This window comes from Varroa destructor, unplaced genomic scaffold (assembly GCF_002443255.2).
Source record: "Varroa destructor unplaced genomic scaffold, Vdes_3.0 BEIS01000001.1, whole genome shotgun sequence".
NCBI lineage: Eukaryota > Metazoa > Arthropoda > Arachnida > Mesostigmata > Varroidae > Varroa > Varroa destructor.
The window spans coordinates 45,422,566-45,444,398 of record NW_019211454.1 but is presented as its reverse complement, the minus strand read 5'-3'; the positions used below and the strand labels follow the sequence as shown (position 1 = coordinate 45,444,398).

The 21,833-nt window shown below is 44.2% G+C and overlaps 1 protein-coding gene and 1 long non-coding RNA gene across 2 annotated transcripts in view; both read left to right on the top strand.

Moving 5' to 3' along the window:
• The first annotated feature begins 3,928 nt into the window (after window positions 1-3,928).
• LOC111248281 (uncharacterized) lies at window positions 3,929-13,498 on the top strand. The gene is made up of 5 exons (XR_015318327.1): window positions 3,929-5,258; window positions 6,065-8,440; window positions 9,040-9,176; window positions 12,694-12,906; window positions 13,252-13,498. It is a non-coding gene; the product is annotated as an uncharacterized LOC111248281 (long non-coding RNA).
• Window positions 13,499-15,612: 2,114 nt separating this feature from the next.
• The window catches only part of LOC147758700 (uncharacterized), a 62,141-nt gene continuing 55,920 nt past the window's right edge, over window positions 15,613-21,833 (top strand). Inside the window, exon 1 of the mRNA XM_086976545.1 lies at window positions 15,613-18,115. Within this exon, the coding sequence (XP_086832671.1) occupies window positions 17,362-18,115 (754 nt within the window). The 5' untranslated portion in view covers window positions 15,613-17,361. The remainder of the gene's footprint in view (window positions 18,116-21,833) is intronic.

Here is a 21,833-nt window from a genome sequence, read left to right as displayed (position 1 = left end):
TGGTGCGTTACCTGTTTCGAGAGGCGTCTGGTACTTAAAGCCTTCGTTTCTAAAATGCTCAGATTTATTTCATCTAGGCTATAATAGCCATACCAAATAACGGCTAAAAGATAGAATTCGCGACGCACCATCCACAACTTTGAATGCAAGTGTCTACTTGTCGCTAGCCAAGTCCCCCTTCGGATGAGACTAGTTTATTTGAGACGGCGACTAAACGATTGCATTTACGTTAGTTTCCTACCTGAGCTTCACAAGCGGTACCAGAGAATCAGCATGATGCCTTCAGTACGAGGTAATACTATTTTGCTTTAAAGTTGTAGAACTTTACGCCTCAAATAGATTCGAGTGTTTTTGCTTTTTCTCGAAAGGCTTGACTTTCATTTTCTATTCGATCCGACGTGCCAAATCAGTTGTCTAATAGAACCCTATCAAGAACACGGAAGAACGAGCGCACAATTTAAGGGTAAACAGGCAGTCTGCCGAGCAGAGATTGCGGTAATATTCCTTGACACAAAATAACCGTACCTAGTACGCGTCCATGTATATGTTGGACATATATTCGCTTGCAGCAAGTTCGAGTAATGTATCAAAACGATAGAGATGTGACAACGATTAGCCTGGAAAATGTGTCCGGAACAGGAAGCTACATTGTGTTTGCCTTCGTAGCAGCCCATCTTCAGGGGTTTGTTTCAAACCCGTGGGTGATATTTTTATAGTGACTATTTTGCCCTAGCCGTATCAAAGTCACAGCATCGTGGCACAGTCTCTATGTAACTTTTGTCATGTGTATGTTGCAATGGGAAACGAAAGATGCCCGTTCTAAACTGGTTAGACTTGCTAATCGAATCTGTTATACCACACTTTTACGTAGTCGCCGTTTTATCCCATGAGCAACTGGCCATTTTTATAGCAAAATCCATATTTGAACGAATACGTTGCCGTCAGTATTGAAAGCCATCATTGGCGCCGCTGGGTAGATCCGATAAATTGGCTCAGCCCTTCAATCCCTGTTGGTTCGTTGTAGTTTTTTTTTTCTTTATGCGTTTGCACTACCTTTAACATCGACAGCTCCGCTTTCCAGATTAAAATGTTATCGAATGTTCATGCTGAGGTTATCTTTGTCGTAGTTGTAGCTACCATTAATAGTGGTGCCATCTAACTCGGCCACAATGGAAAGCCTCAACGAGCCTCGACCAAATAAATACAGCTTTAGGTTCTAACAACTTTTACAAATAACTTTCTTCTCTCGCGTTTTTCATAGACGTTTAGCAGCAGTCCACTGCATTCTGCATTAGCTGCGCAAACACCGCTGCAGAAACAGAAATATAAAAATTGAAGGAGCATAACATGAAGACGACAGCAGCAGGAAGTCTTTTACTGGTGCCTATGCAGTACTTATGCCGATTACTGATGGAGAACCGTGAGGTGTGCGATAGTATTGGCGATCGTCTGTCTGTCTACTGTACCTCGGCGAGTCGGTGCCTGCCCCATTGGGTTGGATAACGAAAGAACCCATACTCAGTTAGATATATCGATCGGACGAATCGGTTGGCGATGGATCGGCACGAGACAACTCGGCAGCCGCTGGCAGCCAACGTGAGTCGCCAGCATCGACCGTTCCGAAACGGCAGCAACTCTTCTTCATTTTCGACGTCGCTACGAGAACGCGCAGCGACAAACGACAAGAAGCGGTCGCGTGCTCAGCAGATTACGTCTCCCAGCGAGATAAACTCCCGGATGCGGTCTGCTTCGACGACAAAGAGCACATCGTTGAGCAGCGGCAGATAGTGGTGCTGCAACAGTTTATTCGGCAAACGGACAAGACGATGGACAGCAAACAGGGTTGGAGAGAGACAGACAGAAGTAACGAACTTAGACATGGGAAGGTCAGCGCACGACGAAATGGCGAACCTTCGAAACACGACGTTGGAAGGCAGCGACAAACGCATCGAGGCGTAGAGATTGCGTAGAGTAGGTCTTCGTGCTGGCCTCTGATGGCTCGCTGTCGCTTGTACAGAATCGGCGTTGCTGGACATCTTGCGCCGAGGTAGAGACCCTGATATTGTCAGTGGTGGTGATTATGATGATGGTGGTGGTAGTATTAGCATGAACTGATCGTGGCCATTGGTGGTACGCTTTCTTTCGTCGTCAGCGCAGGCTATCGTTTTGGTCGGTATCATTGTGGTCGTGATCGCGACTGAATGTATCAGTGACGAATATGTTTGATACAAAGTTCACATCGCATTGCATAACGACGACACGAAGGGGTTGCGGTAATGTGGTCGACGTCCCCCTTGTGTCAATGAAAATAGGTAGGCTACTAACGATAATGGAGTATCGGCGGTATTTAACAAGGCCTTGGTCGATACTGCAATACTACACATCTTTTTCAGTATCTACTATGTACGTTCTTTTGCGCTATTGTTGAAACCTCTTCTTTTTTTTTTTTCTGTCAGTACGAGCTAATGCTGTCGACCTGTGCGTGTGCTGTGTTCCCTGCTTTTACTTATAATGGAAGACGTTGGTTGTTCTCTTTTTTCGTCGCCTCAAATCATTGAGCGAGAAGAATTAGGAGACATAATTCAAACGGCAAAAAAGGCCATCGTGACACGGGGGACACAACGAGAGCGGGCGGGAAGAAGGGGAGAGAACCAGTTCTACGTGGAGCGTCTAGGCGTAGCATATATTAACTAACGGCATTATGTTGCTCGTCTTAGAGCAGCAGGCCTGTCTGGCAATGAGCGGCGTTTCATTTAACGGAACTTGTCCCGCATAACCACATCGTGTCACGTTGGCGTGTAGGGACTATGCACGCTTTTTAGGATTTTGTTCGTTTCGAAGACTGTGAAAAAGTGAGCTAGATGCTCGAAGGAAGAATAATTAATAAACTGACGGTCATTTGTCTTTTCAGTTGGTTCGTATAGGCCGAGGCTGTTACGATAAACCCAGGTAGTAGTACCGGTACAAAAGCGGGGATCCATAGCCATCAGATTTCTCTTCTTTTTATTCGCCTCAGGGATGTCTCTAAAGGTTTTGTTTAGGCATTCGGAGATTTGTAAAGAATATGGTACAACCGTATTCTTTCGTATTCGAAAAGCCACTCATCAAGCTCAATAACATGCAGAGGTACTCGGTTGTTGATTTAGTTCATTGGAATCTTGATTTCCTATTGCAATGATCTGTCGTAGCCGTGCGTTGTGAGGAACGTTGACGCAATACCGATTATTACATTGACTAATCAATTTTAGCCGAAGTTTGTATTAGACATATATAGCTTTTTTTCCTATGTGGAAGTCATGCAGGTCTCGAAGTTCCGATGCTTCATGATGTGAGTTCTTATCTTATCTTAAAATGTTAAATATTATCGATTCATTATTATTATTATTATTACATAACTTTGCACTCAGCTACAATGATGATGAGTTCATGAATTATTAAATTCATGTATAGTTTTTTTTTTTTTCTATAAATCTTTAGGCCGGTCCTCTATTTTTTATTAGTCGAACAGTGGTACGGTTATCACTGCTCACAGATAAAACAGTGTCGATATTCTCACTTTACTTTTTGTCTGGCAAAAACAATTTGAGCAAAAATTACTTACCCCACGAGACGAGTTGGGTTTTTTTTTTTACAAAATACGTAAAATTAAATCAATCGCAAAACGAGTCAGGCTTCCGATAGAGATCGAACAGTGCTAAATTGTAGCGATCATGTTGAGCACATGTTTCAGAAAATCAATAAAAATATCTCTTTCGAAGTATCTGGCGTACAACCTCGATGTCGATTTCAATCGGCCTCATTCGTTCTTTTTTTTACCTCCACCCTTTTCTACACGTCATTCACGTAGATCAACAACAGATCTACATGTGGGTTATATAGAAATATGCTGCTCACTTTGTTTTTCTCTCGCATAAACATTGAACGGGATCTTCACGAGCGGCGTTAGCGTTAGCGACGATTTCGTTGCTGGCTGTCATTATCGTGTCCGATCGGTTCAACCGATGGGGCACACTGTCGCTAGCGAAAACGCTGTCGTCACCGGCCTGAGCCGCGTTAGTCTGCATCACCAGAACCATCCATATCTCTCGGCACCGCTGTAACCACACTTGTGGTTCTCATGCTTTGCGACTAATAATTTTATATCTACTACGATTGGTCATAAAAATCGTTAAGTTCTACACGCTACGCATCAACAGCAGCAGCAGCAGCAGAAAAACAACTGAAGTAAAAGCACTTCGATAAACGTCTGATGAACGCAGTCGGCTTTATCAGCGGTGGTGGCCAGGAATCACCGGTCCGTTGACGCCCGTCGCCATTTAATCATCGCTAAACTGTCGCTGATGAGTTACACAGCAACTCGTAAATTATCGACTGCGAACGACTGTCTACACATAGCGACGTGTGCTAGCGTGTTCCTGAGTACGTAAACATTTGTTGGTTAGGCGGCTGACGTTGTCGTGCCCGGAACGGTGCCAGTTACACGCGGGCTATGCGATGTGTCAGTGCTCGTTGGAGAGCCAAGTCTAGCATCGATCCGAATTTCGTTTGTTTACTTTTTCTATTGTCAGCCGTTCGCCGACGATGGCCGAAGTGGCTATCACTGAGTGTCTTTCGTCTGCGCGAATTTAGGCCACAGCGTTGCATGGCGATAGGAAATATCGCATCGTATGACAAGCCCTTTGCTGCTTGCCTCGATGGTCCTGCATTCGCTGTTAGCTATCTGGATCTGGACGCGTGTGATGATCAATGAAAATACGAATATTTAACTGCACCGTGCTTACATTTTTGACAACGTCAGTGTCCATACAAGGGATAGTAAACACACGAAATTATACTACTCGCCAGCGAGCGTCCTTATCTCAGGCAGAAAACTCGTTATAGCGTCATGCAGTCCACCATCATCACTAAAAGCAACAACAATTTTAATGTCAGTGACTGCGTACAACGACTGGACGGCTGTTTAGTCGAGTGTCGGATACACACGTACTCCAAAAGGCAATAATCGCGGTACAGCCGAACTTTTGCTCGAACGGGTGTCAAACACTGTAACTAAAGTTTTTTTTTCAATATGGCGCTAACAACGAAATGACGATGAGCCAATTGGTCGTGATCGCCAATGGGTCGTAATTTCGGCAACGCGATTACCAGCTTGCCTTACGAGGCGAGAGTTGGATAGATGCAAGGGGAAACAAGTGAGCTAGATGACTCGTGTGAAAGACAGACGATTCGGCAAGAAATGATCTTGAAAGCTTCCAAACGTGAGTTAGAAGAGTTTTTCTAAGAGTTGCTAGGAATATTATCCTCGTGGAAACTAATTCCAGTAGGTTTCGTCTGCAATAACATCAGCTTCAGCAGTATCTACTAACAGTGAATAATTATTCCTCCATAAATTGTGCCACCACAAATGTATCCAAGTTGACATTCTTGCCAGACAATCGTATCATGTACCGTTTCCATGGCGGGCATGAAAGGCCCTTTAACAGACGCTTATGGCTGTACGGGTCTGAGGTTGTGGGGTTTAAGTAGAGTCTTTTCAATTATAGAACTTCGTGGATAGAGGGTAATCCGGGCGTAGGAACATGATCCAGCAACAGATGCATAAGAGAACTGACTTATTGATGATTTGTTTCAATATATCGCTATGAAGACCCTACATGTAGGACAAAAGGCGACACATGTGCAAGTGACTGCCGAAATTATAGTGTATTTCACGTAGATGAGCACGTATCTAACCCTAAGATCTCTCTATAAGCACCCGTAATAATGTTTTTGTAGTTGAGTCCTATTGTAAGGATCTTTCTGTTCACTTTTTGCGTATACGTACAAGCAGTCAAACGAACTCCCTTAATATCCCTTAATAATGTTATATAGATGTCATATAGATGTTTTAGGTATTAACAGATGCCCAGTTGTAGCAGTATTTAACGATGACTCAATAGTTAGGCGGTATGATAAGCTATCTGCACAAACTACGTAGTATTTACGAGTTGGATGGTTTGACCGAAGTATAAAAAGGTAAAATTGATAATGGTATTGAACAGTAAATTCTAGCTCGCTTTTTTAGATTTATTGCCCTCCGCTCCCGTATTCACTGCAGCGTAACGTCTACGGGCTCTTGGCCTACTCTATCAGTTTGTATTGCTTTTGCGGAGAAGAAGATGGACATTCTAGGAAAAAAAACAAAGTGCTCCTTAGCACTCTGAGTTTGTATTCTATTCAAGACAGCAGTCCTCTGCCTTACACACGAGAAGTATCATGTTGAAGAGGATTGCCCAATGACGTTTTGCGGATTCTCAAAATGGCTGTTTAGAATTGGAGGATGCACCCCCGACAAATACCCGAGTTTGGCGATAATGCTGCTAAGATGGGTCGCTCTCAGGCGGCAATCCTTGTTCAATGTGGAATATACGCATAAAACGGGTTGTTGGGTGTTCCACGTTACAACCGGAAACAAAAAGAAAGGGATGCCAAGTGACGTCTCTAGCTGACAAAGGCTATAGCATAGAGCACTGTTTCTATATAATCTATCAGTTTCTATACAATGATCAGATTAACTTAATAGATAAAATCAGGCCACCCTTTACCATGTTATTATAATTAGGCATCCATTACAGAACAAACGATGGTTAAAGCAGCGCTCCAAGCAATAAGTTGTCTTATACCTGCCGTACTGATTTACTTTTCCTGTTTATTATCAAAAGTTTACTTGGTAATATCTTGGCCGCTGAATAAAATCAAAACTTGAAGTTAGGTTGGAGAACTATTGCAAACGGTTGCATCTCACCACACCAATAAGACGCCACGCGTAGCACTATCAGGCTAAATGCCAGCCTACACGATTGTTTCGAAGATGCGCGATTCTAGCCAAATCTTCATCATCGATCAGATAAAAGTAACACAGAATAATTTCCATTGTACCGGAACAGCTGTCGCTCGACATACTGTATCGTTGTTTCTTCGGCAGTCTATTAAAAACTGTCTGAAGTTGTTATGTCATAAATAGCCAAATGAACTTCTCTTGATCGGTAAAGCCATGCGGCGACAATCTCTAACTTCGATTCTATAATCGTGATAAATTAACCGTATATTTATTTTAGTTCAATATTAAATCTACCCGTACACAACCCGTATTATTTTCGAAAGCGTAACAGATTAGACTCACGGCTCATTGTTTTTCGTATTAACTTTTCATAAGAAGTTACATATAAACACAGCATATTTAGTATGACCCTAAAGACGCCATGCGCCCTATAAATACTATTCGAATAAATAAGGGAATTCGTTTTCTAAATTATCACGCGCTGTTGTACAGTTCCGTGAAGCAAGATTCGGACCAATTAGATAAATAACTGTACAAAATGCTGGATGGCTTTATCTTGCAGCTATCGAAAATCCTCGATTATTACGCTCGCTACTAGGCACGAGCCGGTTGTCGGCCGGACAGATAGATTTAGCAGAGCTTTTATAGACCCAACTCACACGGCTGTTCGCAGGCTTAAGCGCTGCTAGTATAATCAAATCGTTTTAGCCGAACGAGTGCCTATTCAAGTAACTCTACCAACTTTAGTTTAGACAACTTCGATAAATTGCAGCAGGTCCAGATTTTAACTGACCTATAAATTCACTGGCGGAAAAAAACAGTTCATACTGTCTTACTTAGGGACTAGCTCTGCGAAAGGTCAGGTCCTACCAAACAGCGACTGTCTTTGTCGTCGTTGTGAGGATCTGGTATTGACGCATGAATGAGATCTACGAGAGAATCTGGACAAAGACAAAAACATAAATTTGATCAAACGTAGTGTCAGTGGCGCGGACGACGGCGACGGCAGCGGCCGACCCAGAATGTCTTCTTCCTGCAGTGTTGTAGCAAAGGGCTCTGCTAACCGTTTATCGAATTCATGATGCCTTCACCATGTCGTCCGTATGATGCTGCCATTAGAAGAGTTTCTACAGTTCGAGAGAGACACCATGCGAAGAAGACGATGAGACGAGTTATCGTTCTGGTCAGCAAGTCAATGGGGCTAACGGGCAGACCAACAAAAAACCGCATACGCATGCTATAATGTGATGCAATGCAATGTTTTATTCTACTATAGTCTAGTAGAAGAAAGTTCAATCTGATCGACTCCCTGCCGGTCACTGACCGATGGCAGCGAGAAATCCCGACGATGAGCCGACGGACCCCCCGCCAATACGCATGACGCCGATCGGGGATATCTCACCCGATAGCAAAACGATGCTACTATTACACTTTCACCAAGGTTCGGTACGTTCGCCGCAGCGGTGATACAAACAACGACAACTTTCTCAGTTGGTGACATTTTTATTCGCTTTTGAAAGGAGATTCAGAGAAAAGACGAAGCCACCCCTTCTCATTAACTGCGGCAGAAGAGCCCAGATTGAGAGAAGTCTATGAGTGTGGGTGTGGGCCTGAGCGTGGGTAAGTACACACCTATTTACAGTTTAATAGCTTCCGTTGGATTCATGGGGGAATATCATCAATACACACCATAGACAAGCGTATTATTACAGATACGCACTACAACACCGCAGTTATCGTTGATACTGAAAAACTCGACTTTTATATATATATATTGAGATTATGATACAACCGGCAACGGTTTTGCGGAAAAATAATTATCGACTTGACGCATTTTGGGGATCTATCGAGAAATGCTGCGCTTAACAAACGTTCGAAAGTATAATAACTATAACATGTGTAATGCTTAGGGCCCATTACATAAAGACAAAATATATATGCATTTGACTGAATCTTATGATTATGTATTTCACACGTAAAAATCAAGTTACCTAAGACTCTTCAGTTGGAAGTGTTTATCAATATAGAAAGTTCCAAATTCGTCGGCTGCTTTTCCATAGTTTACTATCCGAAGGAGGGGACGAAGGTCAGAGGAGAACTTTTTCTTAACGTAAACTGCATCACCAAGTTAGAATTTTGAAGCTGGTGCCATTTTTTCTATGAACCGTAAAAATTCGATTATTTGTGTTTAGCTTATGCGATATTATTTTTCTTTTTAGGAAGGCTTACATGTACAAAATCCGAACCGTGAATCCCTTAAAGACGTCGTGTCAGTGACCGGCCATCAAAAACGGAACGTAATTCGCGTATTAACGTAGTGAATTTATGATACGCAAGGCAACATTTTCTTAGTATTGTAAGTAATTTAATTATTTTAAAAGTATATTAAATCACATGAGTAATTTAATTAAGTATACATAATTACCTAGGCAATCAAATATCTGGATCATTTCATAAATATGTCTAGGTATGAGAAGGCCAGTCACTCTCAATCATTTTTTTTTCTATAGTCGTAAGAAACATAGTACTTCGGAAACGACCCTCTACAACGGTAGCTGTTCGCCATTTTCATGCAGTATTCAGAAAAACTCAATTATAAACAATATATATATATAGTGTGAAGCTGCGAAGCTGAGTAGCTTTTCAAAAATTGAAGCCATGTTGTAGAAAAACATGAGTTCGCTGTGGGTCAGGATCTGATATTCTCAAATGTACAATCGAGACAATTTAATACGTAGATATCTAATCGTAACGTATACTATTATAATGAGACAGACTAAACTCCTAACTAGGAAACGGGAAGCACCTGAAAAACACTCATCATGAGCGTAAAACGTACTGGATGTACAAATAGCAAAAGGAGCCTGAGGTCGAATTGACTTATTGCATTTAGGTAGGTGTTGTATAGTTGGTGTGGTGGCTGATCTATTAACGTGCACGTACGCAGAGCAAGATTTCGACCCGTACGAACGACGCTCATTTATTTTGTTAGTCATCATTTCCTATTTTGCTAGATGATATACAGCTCCTCACTTACCGATAGCGACAGCAGCAATAACAACAACAACAACGACAACGACAACGACAACAACAACAACAACAACAATGGGATAACCTTTGTCCCGAACCTTTTTTTTTTTCGAAATTCTTCTGATCTCTACGCATTTTTCCTAGACTACGACTGATGAACTGAGATAACCGTTTGCCTTCTATTTAGGTTCGTTCACTAAACCTGTGTATATAGAAGCGCAATCAGAGTGACTCGATATGTCAGCGAGCGTGCCACCCTGGTCCCGTGTTGAAGCCGCCGACGCAGACAATAAATACTAAATAACGAATGCTATACACTTGGTCAGCTATATCGAAGACTAGGTATTACTAGTATTTCATTGGATGAACAGTGACCCTGCCAAAGCTCTATAAGATAGTTAAGTCAGTACCAAGTACGCAGGCCGTATCGCACCCAGCCGAATGGCTAGTCCACGATCCTGTACGAAACTTGGGAATGTTCGGTATGTGTCAACGCGCTAAGCTTTAACCGTCTCTGCTTTTGACGTGGTTATCGTCTTGGTTTCTGTTGTGCTGACTTCGGTATTATTGCTCAGGGGACGCTATTTAGTGCTATGATTCTTCTAGTTGAAGAAGCTAACCGTGTCCTTTGAGGACAGTGGGCTCGGGAGAACGAGGAGGTGCCGACTAGAGGGGGAGGTCGCAGGGAAAGTCATAGGCTTCTTGGCCATTTCGTCAGCATTGACTTCGTCTCGCTTCTCTGTCACAACGTAGAATGGTCTACCTATATATGTTAAACAGAGCCTGCTACTGCTGCTTCATCATGCCGTTGGCCTCGTCTTTTTTTTTTATTTTTTCTCCAAATTTTTTTCACTAATTAAATTGGGAACGCCTCTTCTCTGAACTCTGCGGCTGAGAGGCGCCCGTCGAATGATGATACAAACGTAATAGTTAGCAAGCATGGATTGACGGCCGGACGATAAGGGTCCTTAATTGAAATGCGCATATCTTTCAATAGGACATATCTGCATATGAGAAATACTTGTGAACTGATCAATCGAAGAATGCGTAACAAATTCTCGTGCATATGTTATAGTAGGGATTCGTATCACGTGCAGAACTTAAGCCGAAGTGAACATTCTACATTTATTGTTTTGCTGCACAGTCTTTATCGCATACAAGTTCATTAACTTTGCCCGTCACTATAAAAATAATTTAATCGGGTTAGTTCAAATGACGAAGCGGTTACCTGGCCAGTTGGGTGCCTGTCTCTATTTGACTAGACACGACCCTGACCAGGTTCACTTATGGACACACGGCTTCATGTGTCTATTTTTCTCCGGACTATAATCCAGGCTACATACACAGGAACGAACGCTATCAGACTAGCCTTCCCAGTCTAGCCTATGGCAAAGCTCTCGTTGCGGTTCATTTCTTACCTTATCGCGCTGTTTACCTTATTCCCTCACAATTATCTATGTTGTTTCAGTTCAATGCATTTGTGAGTCTCTCTAACTTAGGAAACTTGCCTGTTAGCTTCTTGCCGCTTATTACACGTACTCCGGTACTATTTTACGTTAATGTCTTACCTTATCTCAGAGATTCGACTCTTTGTATCAAATGTTATTCAGCTTTCTTCATCAACTGATTGATTGATGATGTTGTGAACGTAGCTGTTTGATCCGTTTGTCTAGTCAGTCCTTTAGTTTGCAGTCATTGTACTGCCGCTTACCATCATTATGCCCTTAGAGTCATTCCGCTTTCAAAAAACTGGAACCGGCCTAAACTTTAAAATGATTAGGCCTAGTGAAAAACTATTATATAAAAACTATTAAAAAATATATTTTACCATCTTACCCTTTAATTTTTCCTCGCAGTAGATTAGGCGAACTTCTATCCGTTCAGTCGACGGTGACGTTTATGAGACGTAGTGGGTGAAGCCTATATTGGCTCTAAACCGGATAGTAAGCAATGCCTTTCCTGCAACGATGCGCTCTCGAAGGTGTTCATAATTTCCCCTGCTACTCTCTGATCCGGGGTCACATAATATCAACTTCAACACTGAATTGGCGGTACAAGATAAAAAAAAATTGCGTACATAACTCAAATGTTTCTGACATTAGATGCTATCCGAAACAATGGTATCGTTACTTTTGAATAATACTTTTGAATTAATTTATGATTAGAGTGAATATCTGTTACCTTTCCCTTGTATTGAAGAAGGAAGGGCTCAGTAGACTGGCGGCCGCCCGCAGGGTGTCTGATCGGCGCCATGTCCTGCATCTCACCGAAGGCTGAGCGCATCAAATCGGAATAAGTTATTCGTACGAGCACAGACAATTACGTTCCTCACAGTGGCGCGCCATTTCGAACTGCTTTAGGCAATCATAGGTGAATCATGTAAAAATTGGCACCAATTAATGCTCTTACTAAATTTACATGTAACAACAAATAGAAACGAATTACCTTATCATAATGTTGTATGTACGTTCTTTATGCACGCCAGCAGTACGGGTGTTGGAAGTGGCGGTTGTCGTAAGCGTATCAGTGATTTGATGTTATTACAGATCAGCTGATTTTAACAATGATGTTAAATCATTTCATCATACTCGGAGTTGCTGTTTTGCGCCCCGTTATACCGCTACGTAGCCCTTGTTAGTTATTCTTTTTCCGTGGGTGATGCCGCCCCTCTCGCGAACGTTAACGCCAACTCAAACAGACATGGAGCTGGTAATAACGCTCATTCTTTATTTATTTACTAGCACAGCTAAGTAGAAGGACCATGTTACGGCCTATGATCTAGGGACGGGCGATCGTTTGTGGCAATCTTTTCATGTAATAAATACACTTTTGGCTTCATGAAGACGAAATTGGATTGGACGCAGAGAACGTGTGGGCGGATGTAGTGGGACCGGCTGAGAGTTCGAGACCGAAAAGACAAGGCGTTGACGACGAAACTGGATGCAGTCTATTTAGTGCAGTCTATTTAGCACAGGTTGTCTATGTTGAGCGCCGTAGGAGACATCGATTTACCTGCGACGGAGAGAAATTTAACCGACTGGGGAAAAGACAAATGGGTTCGTCTGTCGAAATATTACATCAATTCAATATAATGGTGGTAAGCTATAGTTATGTTCCGGCGGATAGTTGACAATTGCCGAACGATTATAACGGGCTTAAATTCGAATCAGATCTAGAACTTGTTCGACTCTGTAGTGTAAAATAGTCCCACATGTCAGTAGACGATAATGTTTCAAGTCGGACCTTTTTTTCTTATTAACCTATCCAAATGCAATACTCGTATTGGCACCTTTTTACACTTCAAGTGCTAGATATAATAGATACATGATAACGGTAATAAACGAACGAGATTTGCACGATTCTGAGCGTATCTGAGTAAAGGATACTGCCATATTGCGTAGGCAACAACATCGACCTTGCTCGTGCTGGTAAAGCTACTGACTAAATCGAAAACTGCCCCCTGGCATCGACAATTCCGAATCCTATGAACGCCGCAGATATGTTCGAGACACAACGCAAGTCGATCGGGAACTTACCACTAAGTTCCCGATCAACAATAGTCAAACGATAAGGCAGATGTAATTGAAAAAAACAAAAACTCAAGTTTCAATGAAACAACTATTTGATTAGTACCTGCCCGTCTCAAAGCACCGATTATTAACAACATCGCCTGTCTATGACGCGCACAACATATTAATCTAGACGGTCGACCAATGCTCGCTCGCCTCGTGTTAAGTTCATAACAAACGAAAGTTAGCTTGTATTTTCGCTACTAGATGGCGGCGGCGTCGCCGGCTCGTTCCTTACCCATTGGTCATCAGTTGCGGCCGTTGACTGGCTCCTGTGCGCGCACAGTAAGAGACCTGTGTAAAAGTTGCTTTGTTTGGGCTGGGCACCCCGGTGACGTAAAAAAGCAGACGATATATCAAGAACAAGATGGTCAACAGTCGAGATGGTGGTTGCAAGGATTCCTGCTGTCACAGCTATACGCCCCCACTTACGTATACGCAGACATGGCTGTGTCACCTCTCTTGTCAATTGGCACATTATCCTACTTCGACCCTGTCACGTCACCCTGATCTTTTTGTCCTGTTTCGTCTCTTTGAATAAAGCAGCTCTATAGAGCATGCGTTACATGACCGCGATTGCTGGCAGACGTTATTTGGGTAACATTATTTGATGAATAATAGGACAGAGACTTGGCGTCGTTTACGTAATCGCGTCATTCAACGGTACGATGTAGAGTTGCTTAATGCTAGCCGGCAAACGTGTGAAAGCATCTAATTACGAGGACAGCTATTCTATTCCGAAGAAACATTTGGCCGACTGTACGGATTCAAAACGTCAACTAAGTTATTGACCGGTTAGTTATATTTTTAAGTTAAATGGACTAATCAATCAGGATGTCTCTGATTTTTTTCTAACCATTACTTTTTTCAATCACGCCGTGTATGTACTCTGGGACTCAAAGAATCTTTCAGACGCTCTATGATAGTCAAAACATAATTTGTGTTTAAAGGCATCATTACAAGCGCGAGCTTTGAGTAACTAGGATCTGATTTGAAGAACACATATATATACATAGAAGATAAACATCTACTACCTCTCTTTTGCAATAGATTTTTTGTAATCTAATTTCCCAATTGAAAAGCTAGTTACGATTGTTGACTAGCACATATTAAAATCCGTTAATTACGACAAAGGATCCCAGGTCGGAGCAATCAAAACGAAAATGGTGCTTGGGAAAGTGTTTCACTTCACCTATGATCTTTGTTCAGTAGCTGTTGCGCGTAGCACGTCTCCCATCGAAGTGAACCCATCTGACTTACAACCTGTGCCCATCCTTTACTTTAGCGGCGACCTAAGCATTAGTCACCTAGACAAGGTCACTTCCGTCATACGGAAACGATAGTGTCTTTCCTTACCCGCACGCAAATCGACGCTATCACAGCGTTCGGTCCCAGTAGGCCAGCGTCCCTTATTTTCTGTTATAGGTGTCGACGTCCTTGTTCACAAGAGGTCTCGTTTGCCGCCGCCCATGGCGACATGCCGAGTGCATGCTTCTCGGGTCCGTAGCTCTATTACAGTCTTTACGAGACAACAGGAGAAAAAGCTGATTCCATTTACCCCCATGATCCTACGATCGACTGATCATTCTGTTTGCTGCCGCGCCACGAACAACTGACTGACAACTTTACGGCATGGTGGACTACGGGGGAGAGACTGGAAGGCCAACGATAAGGAGAACGTCTATTTACCTATCCATCCACGTAGTGCTCACCCACCACCACCACCACCACCATCACGGTTACCCCTCTCAACAGTTTCATTGTTCCGGCACGGAGCGGCGCCGACGGCCGCCGCTGGCGTGCCGTTCCCGATGTTGCTTCATTGTTGTTCTTTATGACGATCGTGTCGGTGTTGATTTGCGCGCGATCGCGCGTCTGCATTGATCGCCATCGCCGTCCAAGTCCCTGATTCGGGCCAGCACCCCGCCGTCAGGAACAACCACCGGGGGTACCAGTGTCCAACAGTGGAGAAGCACAGGCCCGTTTTATTCGTTCGCTCAGTGATCACAACTCGATCGCTGATGCATCTCTACGACTGGTCACAGCCCAGACGCCGCCGCCGCCGCCGCTGCCGCCGCCATAGCTGTCGTGGTTGTTCTCGTTATCGTTCGGAGCAGCAGCGTTCTCTGGCTCAACGCTGTCGTCGTTGTTGGTGCCGGTGTCTCTTCAGCTAGCTGCACGAGCGCCACAGCACAGCCGCCGCGTCGCCCGTTGTAACTGCTGCGCATAGCTCGAAGGGTGCCGTTTGAGCAGAGTTCTTCTTAGTCCAATCATCTTTGATAGTGCCGTCGAGCTCCTCCTACCTAGGGGCGGTCGGCTGGCCAGACTCCACCCACGGGAGAAGGTCACATCGGCTGCGAGAGCAGAATACAGCGCCGAGCTGAGAGGAACTGACCCCCCGAAGCGAGGTACATAGATTCGCCCTGTGTGCTTCATTCAGTGTGCGGAACATTGGCAGCATCGTTGTGGTTCGTGCTGTGTTGCTGCGGCGTCTCGATAGCGATAGGTTTTTGCCGTCTACTACTGAACTGTTGTCGCTACGGCGGCTATTACAGACTGTGGCTTTTCGCAAAATGCTACGGATGCTGGCTGCCCAACACTGCGTCGGTGGTAGCTACAGCTGCCGCAAGACCATACCGCTGCTATAAGCTTAGCACAAAATTGACAACAATAGCAATCCAACCGGTATTGGCTAGATACACAGCCATTGCTGGCAAACCTATAAAACTGACATAGCCTGCGGGTAGAAATCCTGTTATTTTGATGGGCCGAAAATGCCCACATGATCGGTGACGATGCGATCGGTACTAATGACAATTTGGTATTACCCTACTGTGTGTTTTAATTTGTGCGATTGTTGAAAGTGGCGACAAGACGACACACAGGAACAACCAGTTCTTACCATAAAACCGATCAACGTTTGTAAACGATCCCTCCGTTACATTACCTTGTCACTTAGTTCCGGTGGCCGGAACATATCCGGCAGCGCGATCAGCAAATCAATTCATAATCAATCAACATCACTATTGTCTTCGTACGTCGTTTTAGGCATACGAAAAGGTGTTCGAGTGATAACGTGATTATTGTGACGCTTCTCTTAACGGTCGATTTTCAGCCTGCATACGGACATTGTAAGAGGGAACAAGCTGCGCTGACACTTTTTGAGTGCGGCTGAAAGTCGGTCAGTGTCAGCCGTGATATGACCTGTCGCCACTTGGCGATGTGGCGGAGGCCGACGGTGGTGTAAATTGTGAGTGTTGAAGCGCGCGCGTGTTCGAAGACACGTTATGTCATCAAGGACAAGTTAAGCAGGACACGTTATGTGATTAGTAACCTCAACGAGTCAGTGCTAGGTGGCCGTTTCTGGGTTCGCGATTTTTCACGCTATGCGCGCAGTGTGCAGTTATCTTCAAAGCAGTTTGTGTGTATGTGAGGCAAGTGAACGACGTATATTCTTTGTATTCTTTCACTGATCTACTTATAACTATCACTGAAAGAAAAGACATCAGAGTATCAGAACCAGCTTCAACCAGGATAACAATAACATTATGTATCAACATGTGTCTTCAGTAAGTCGACAACGAACAAGGCGTTTGACCCACACCCAGTGCAGGTGATATACTATCATTTTTCGATAGACGCCCTAGAATTCATCCGCCTGTCTGAATTGACGAGCAACCCATATATGTTTCATCTTCTCAACAAACTCAGAGGATCAGCTGAGCTTCGACCGACCCGCCTCGACACCCACGTCGATAACAGGCCGTAATATCTCGGAAGCTGTAAGCCGCTGCTGGTGTTGAGCAGGCAGATCGGGTTGGCTTTAGAGGCCTCGTCTTGGCTTAGTTTTGCATATGTCCATATCCAGATTCACGCATCGGTCACACCCAGTAATCTAGATCCACGCGACTGATTTCTGTTCGGAAATCTTTTGCCGCAAAGATGTTGTTTCACGTGGACGCGCCCCATCCACATCAGCTGAAGCTGTCACAGGATCAGTATCAGCCACAGTCTTTCGCCATGCCCTCAATGTATCCACACCCTCTACGGCGAGAAGACGCTAGCTGCTACGAATCCTCATTCTTCCCTGTCGATCAGGTGGGCGTCGGCGGGGGCGGCGGCACGAATCTTGGCGGGGGTGTGGGCTCCCACCGGGGGATGTCTGGTCTTGATCGAGACTATCGACCGACGCCGACCGAAGCGACGACGTTCGAGTACGAATCGCCATCGAGCGGTGCGTTCATGCGCTATACCCCACATAGTCCATCGGGGTCGTCCTGCTCGGCGACATCACCGTCGAGCGGAACGGGCAAAAGTGAATACGCCTGCATGTGGGTCGAGCCCGAAACGGCCACGTTCAACCCGGGCTACCCGCTCAGCAGTGTATCATCCTCTAGTCAACGAAGTGCGAGTGGCGCGGGCGGAACTCGCGGTCCCTGCGGGAAGACATTCCTCTCGATGCCCGAGATAGTCAATCACCTGACCGTCGATCACGTGGGCGGTCCCGAGTGCACGAACCATACCTGCTACTGGGAAGACTGTCCACGAAACGGGAAGCCATTTAAGGCCAAATACAAACTGGTCAATCATATTCGAGTACACACTGGCGAGAAACCATTTCCCTGCATGTTCCCCGGCTGCGGCAAGGTGTTCGCGCGAAGCGAGAACTTAAAGATTCATAAACGGACGCATACGGGTAAGTTAAATGAAGGTCTATTTCGCCTAGGTACATTACTGCCACAGCTAACGCACTAACAAAAGCGTTAAAAACTAATAGGTTAGTGAGTTTGTGCGACACGACGAGCAAGCGTAGGCCTCACGCCCTTGTCCAAGAGAGCGTTTGGTCATTCGTAGAATTGGATCCTGCAAGACCTAGAAAAAGGATTTCATTCTGTTTCTTTGCATGTCAGACCAGTCGCACGCTAGCGGTTTACGGAAAAATCTGTTTTCTCCTTTAATAGAGGCGAGTACAAGATATCAGTAATGATAACGCCAGTCGTTAAAGGACGAGTTCACATGACGGTTCAATGGTAACATATCTATCTATAAACGTACGGAACACGTATGATTTGTACGTTACATGTTAATCCTGCAAGTGGACATACTCGTGCTTTGGGGAACAACTCCTAACTGTAGCGTCCGACGGCCGCTTCGGACGATAAACTCGGGGCATTTTGTTTAAACCGGTGTGATGAATAGGTGTGTAAGTATATAGCTACTGCTCTCTCCTGCGTTCTGCACGAACGCTTGCCGGACAGCAAAACACTGCAAAAGCTGGGATTGAAGAGTCGCTCGCAAATCACCAGCGATCTATCTTCTTTATGTATTCTTCGTTGCTACTGCTGGGTCAGCTTGGAAGCTTGACAAATTGAATGTGAAAGCAAGCATTCAAAGCCATCGATTCATAAGCTACAATACAATTTTTTCAGGTTAGTAATATTGAGTTAATGAAATGGTATTCAGGTACACAGACAAGCGGGTGAAGTCAGACAATACATATGAAGCGCAATATATTGATGAACCGTCTGCGGTACTGCAGCACAGGAAGACTTGCCTTGGACAGAAAATAAATCTCTGATTACATGGGCAAACATTCAATCGATCAGCATTAGCTTCATAAACTATTGAAGACCTTCTATATATTTACATTGTTTAGACAATCGCCTGTAATTCTTACACAGATGCTCGCAGACGTTACTTCTATACAAACGTTCGATGCGTTCCGGCATAGTCTATCATGTCAAGCAAAAACAGATCGATCCAATTAGTAAATACCAGCTTTTGTAGTTCTTGCTGTTGATGCCATCTTTATTTAGCTAATACTATATTATCACATAAGTGTTTTCTATCATAGTTGGCTCACTGTTTATTTAGGACGTCTTGGAAAGGGCCTGTTTTCCTTGTTCTGCACTGTGCAAACAAGCAGCGAGCCAGTACGAACACAATAATTCAATTGAAATATATAATGATCGACATATATTCGTTGCCGGTGGTCTGAGAGGTTGCCATGCAAATCAGCGAAAGACGAAGAAACTGGGATGAACCAAGAATTGAAGTAATCTACCCTGTCAGGCACTCCGAGAGTCGCCGTTGTTGCTACTGCCTCGCTCGTCCTCTATGGCCTATTGTGACGCTCACAAATGGAGGTACATCCTAACAATGCCATCGCTAGGCTTATAGACCACGGAGCGCGCTCTCGTGGCGTCTGCTATACTCATCTTATTGTTGCCGTGTACTAAAGTTGGCCGGCTGCACCTGCAATGGCAGCTTTAGTTGTATAGCCGTCCGACTTTTGACTTCTACAGCGTAGCGTTTAGCTTTTTCAACCGTTTTTTTTTTCTCTATTTCTATTCCTCCCCCGCTCTGTGTCCAGTTTGTTCTTCCTGTAATCGCTATCGCCATGTTTCTCATTCGCCACTGCTGATAGTTCCTTGAGTTGAACAGGACGTATCGAGCTTGTTACACTCGAAGCCTAGCTCTGCTTTCTGTTGTAGACTGTCCCCACCTTTTCTCTAGATCTCTCAATAGTCAGCGGTTACCTTACAAAATTGGCGTTGCTGGTGCAACGCCACTGTAGCAGGGTAATCGTGATCGAGCGAGGTTCTGTGAAGTCGACTCTACCGCTTTCGTTGGCTGCTCTCGGAAGTAGAACTGTCTGTCGTCTCAACAGGTAACAGCCTCCAGCTACCGGAAAAGCGAGTCTACCCTATCCGGAGGCATGGTGCTGGTCGTACGTCGACGCTCAAGGTAGCCACTTAAAATATCGCGCGCAATAGCCCACATCCTGCAGCAGACCTGATCGAAGTCGTTATCGTTGATTGTTTGCTTTCCCATGTTCATCTGGGCCGCTGCATACGGGTAGGTGGATACTATAGGTGAGTTCTTCACTTCACTCTTCGGAGAATGACCGAACGGCAAAATACGTGCGTAGTATTTTTGCGATGTATCTATATGTGGTGGCTATACCAAAAATAGGCAGTACCCTGTCTGGCACTCGTACCTCAACACCGTGGTTTTCTAACATAATACCTAGCGGAACCTACGAAGCGCGAGTAAGGAGCATCGCTTTAAGTATGTGTGTGTGAACTTCGAAGTGCACTTTCGAGTGGATAAACACTCTACAAAAGAAGAGCTTCAAAGCTCTTAGCGCTTAAGGGTACTTAATACGACATTGTCGCCTTCGGAAAACTCATATTGAATATATTGTAGGTCTGTATTCGTGTAACATCTAAGCTATACAAGATTCTGTATGTAAGTGCTGTTCTGAATTCATATTTATAAACTACTGAGCCTTAAACGGCGTTCTCTCCGACGCTCGCATCACTTACACACCCGACGACTGAGGCGTCCTTATATACAGGGGTATTGTTCCAACAAGCATTCGCTAACTCCGGTGGTTCTCGAGATTGTCATACTTGCGACTGGCTCGCTCTTTAACATCGCAAGGATCTTCGTGTAGTAGACTGATGCTCATTTTTTTGTAGCAACTAACATGGGTAGACAAATAGAAAGACCGATCGTAAGAGAGTACAAGATAGGTGTAGTAATCAAGCACTCATTGATCGATACGACATTCTAATCTCGCCTGTGGTTGATCCTTATTGTATCGTAGGTATAAAAGTCGCAGTATGCGCCGATAGTAACAACAGATAGTGCAATTAACTCTGCACTAATGTTGAGTAGCTTTGGCTGACGACTGCGGTAATAAGTAATAAATGAAAAAAAAAAAAGCAATAAAATAATAGTCGAATTATTACAATTCGCGCATAATGTTGAAATGGTAAAATATTCTGATAATGTATGCAGCTACGAACACGTCGCATGCACAGACGATTACATAGATCAACGGAGATGAGATTTCTACTAGTAAATCCAACATGTGGATCTTATCGCATTTCGATATCCTTAACGCTTCGTTCGGTCTCCAAAGTTTTGCTTTCTGGTGTCGATCGGGGCTGGGGAAATGGGGTAAACTGAAGGGAACTCTGGCAGGTCCGCACCTGCGTACCCGCGAAATATGTTTCGAAGGTGAAAACGAAAAACGAGAAAATATTGCCCCTTGAATGGCTGCTGTTTGGGGTACGAATCGGCGGTTTAAATCTCCACAGATACACAAACAGATCTCTGCTCGTTAGCTTGCTTGCAGCCTTACGATGTTGCACCGCCTTCGCCACACCGCATCCTCGGCACAATGTTTTAATCCTTGTAAGCTGTCAAAGATTAACTCGTTCAGATACGGATACATATAAACACGAGTATGCAAGGTGACACGAAAATACCAAATAGTAAATAGAGAAAGACGATGCGCTCTCTAAGTAGTAGCTCATTTAATGTAGGGAAGTTACTGAAGCTCGCCGTAAGAGACTGCCTCGCTGTTTCTTCTTCTTCGACTGGGTTGATTGTATTATAATTTG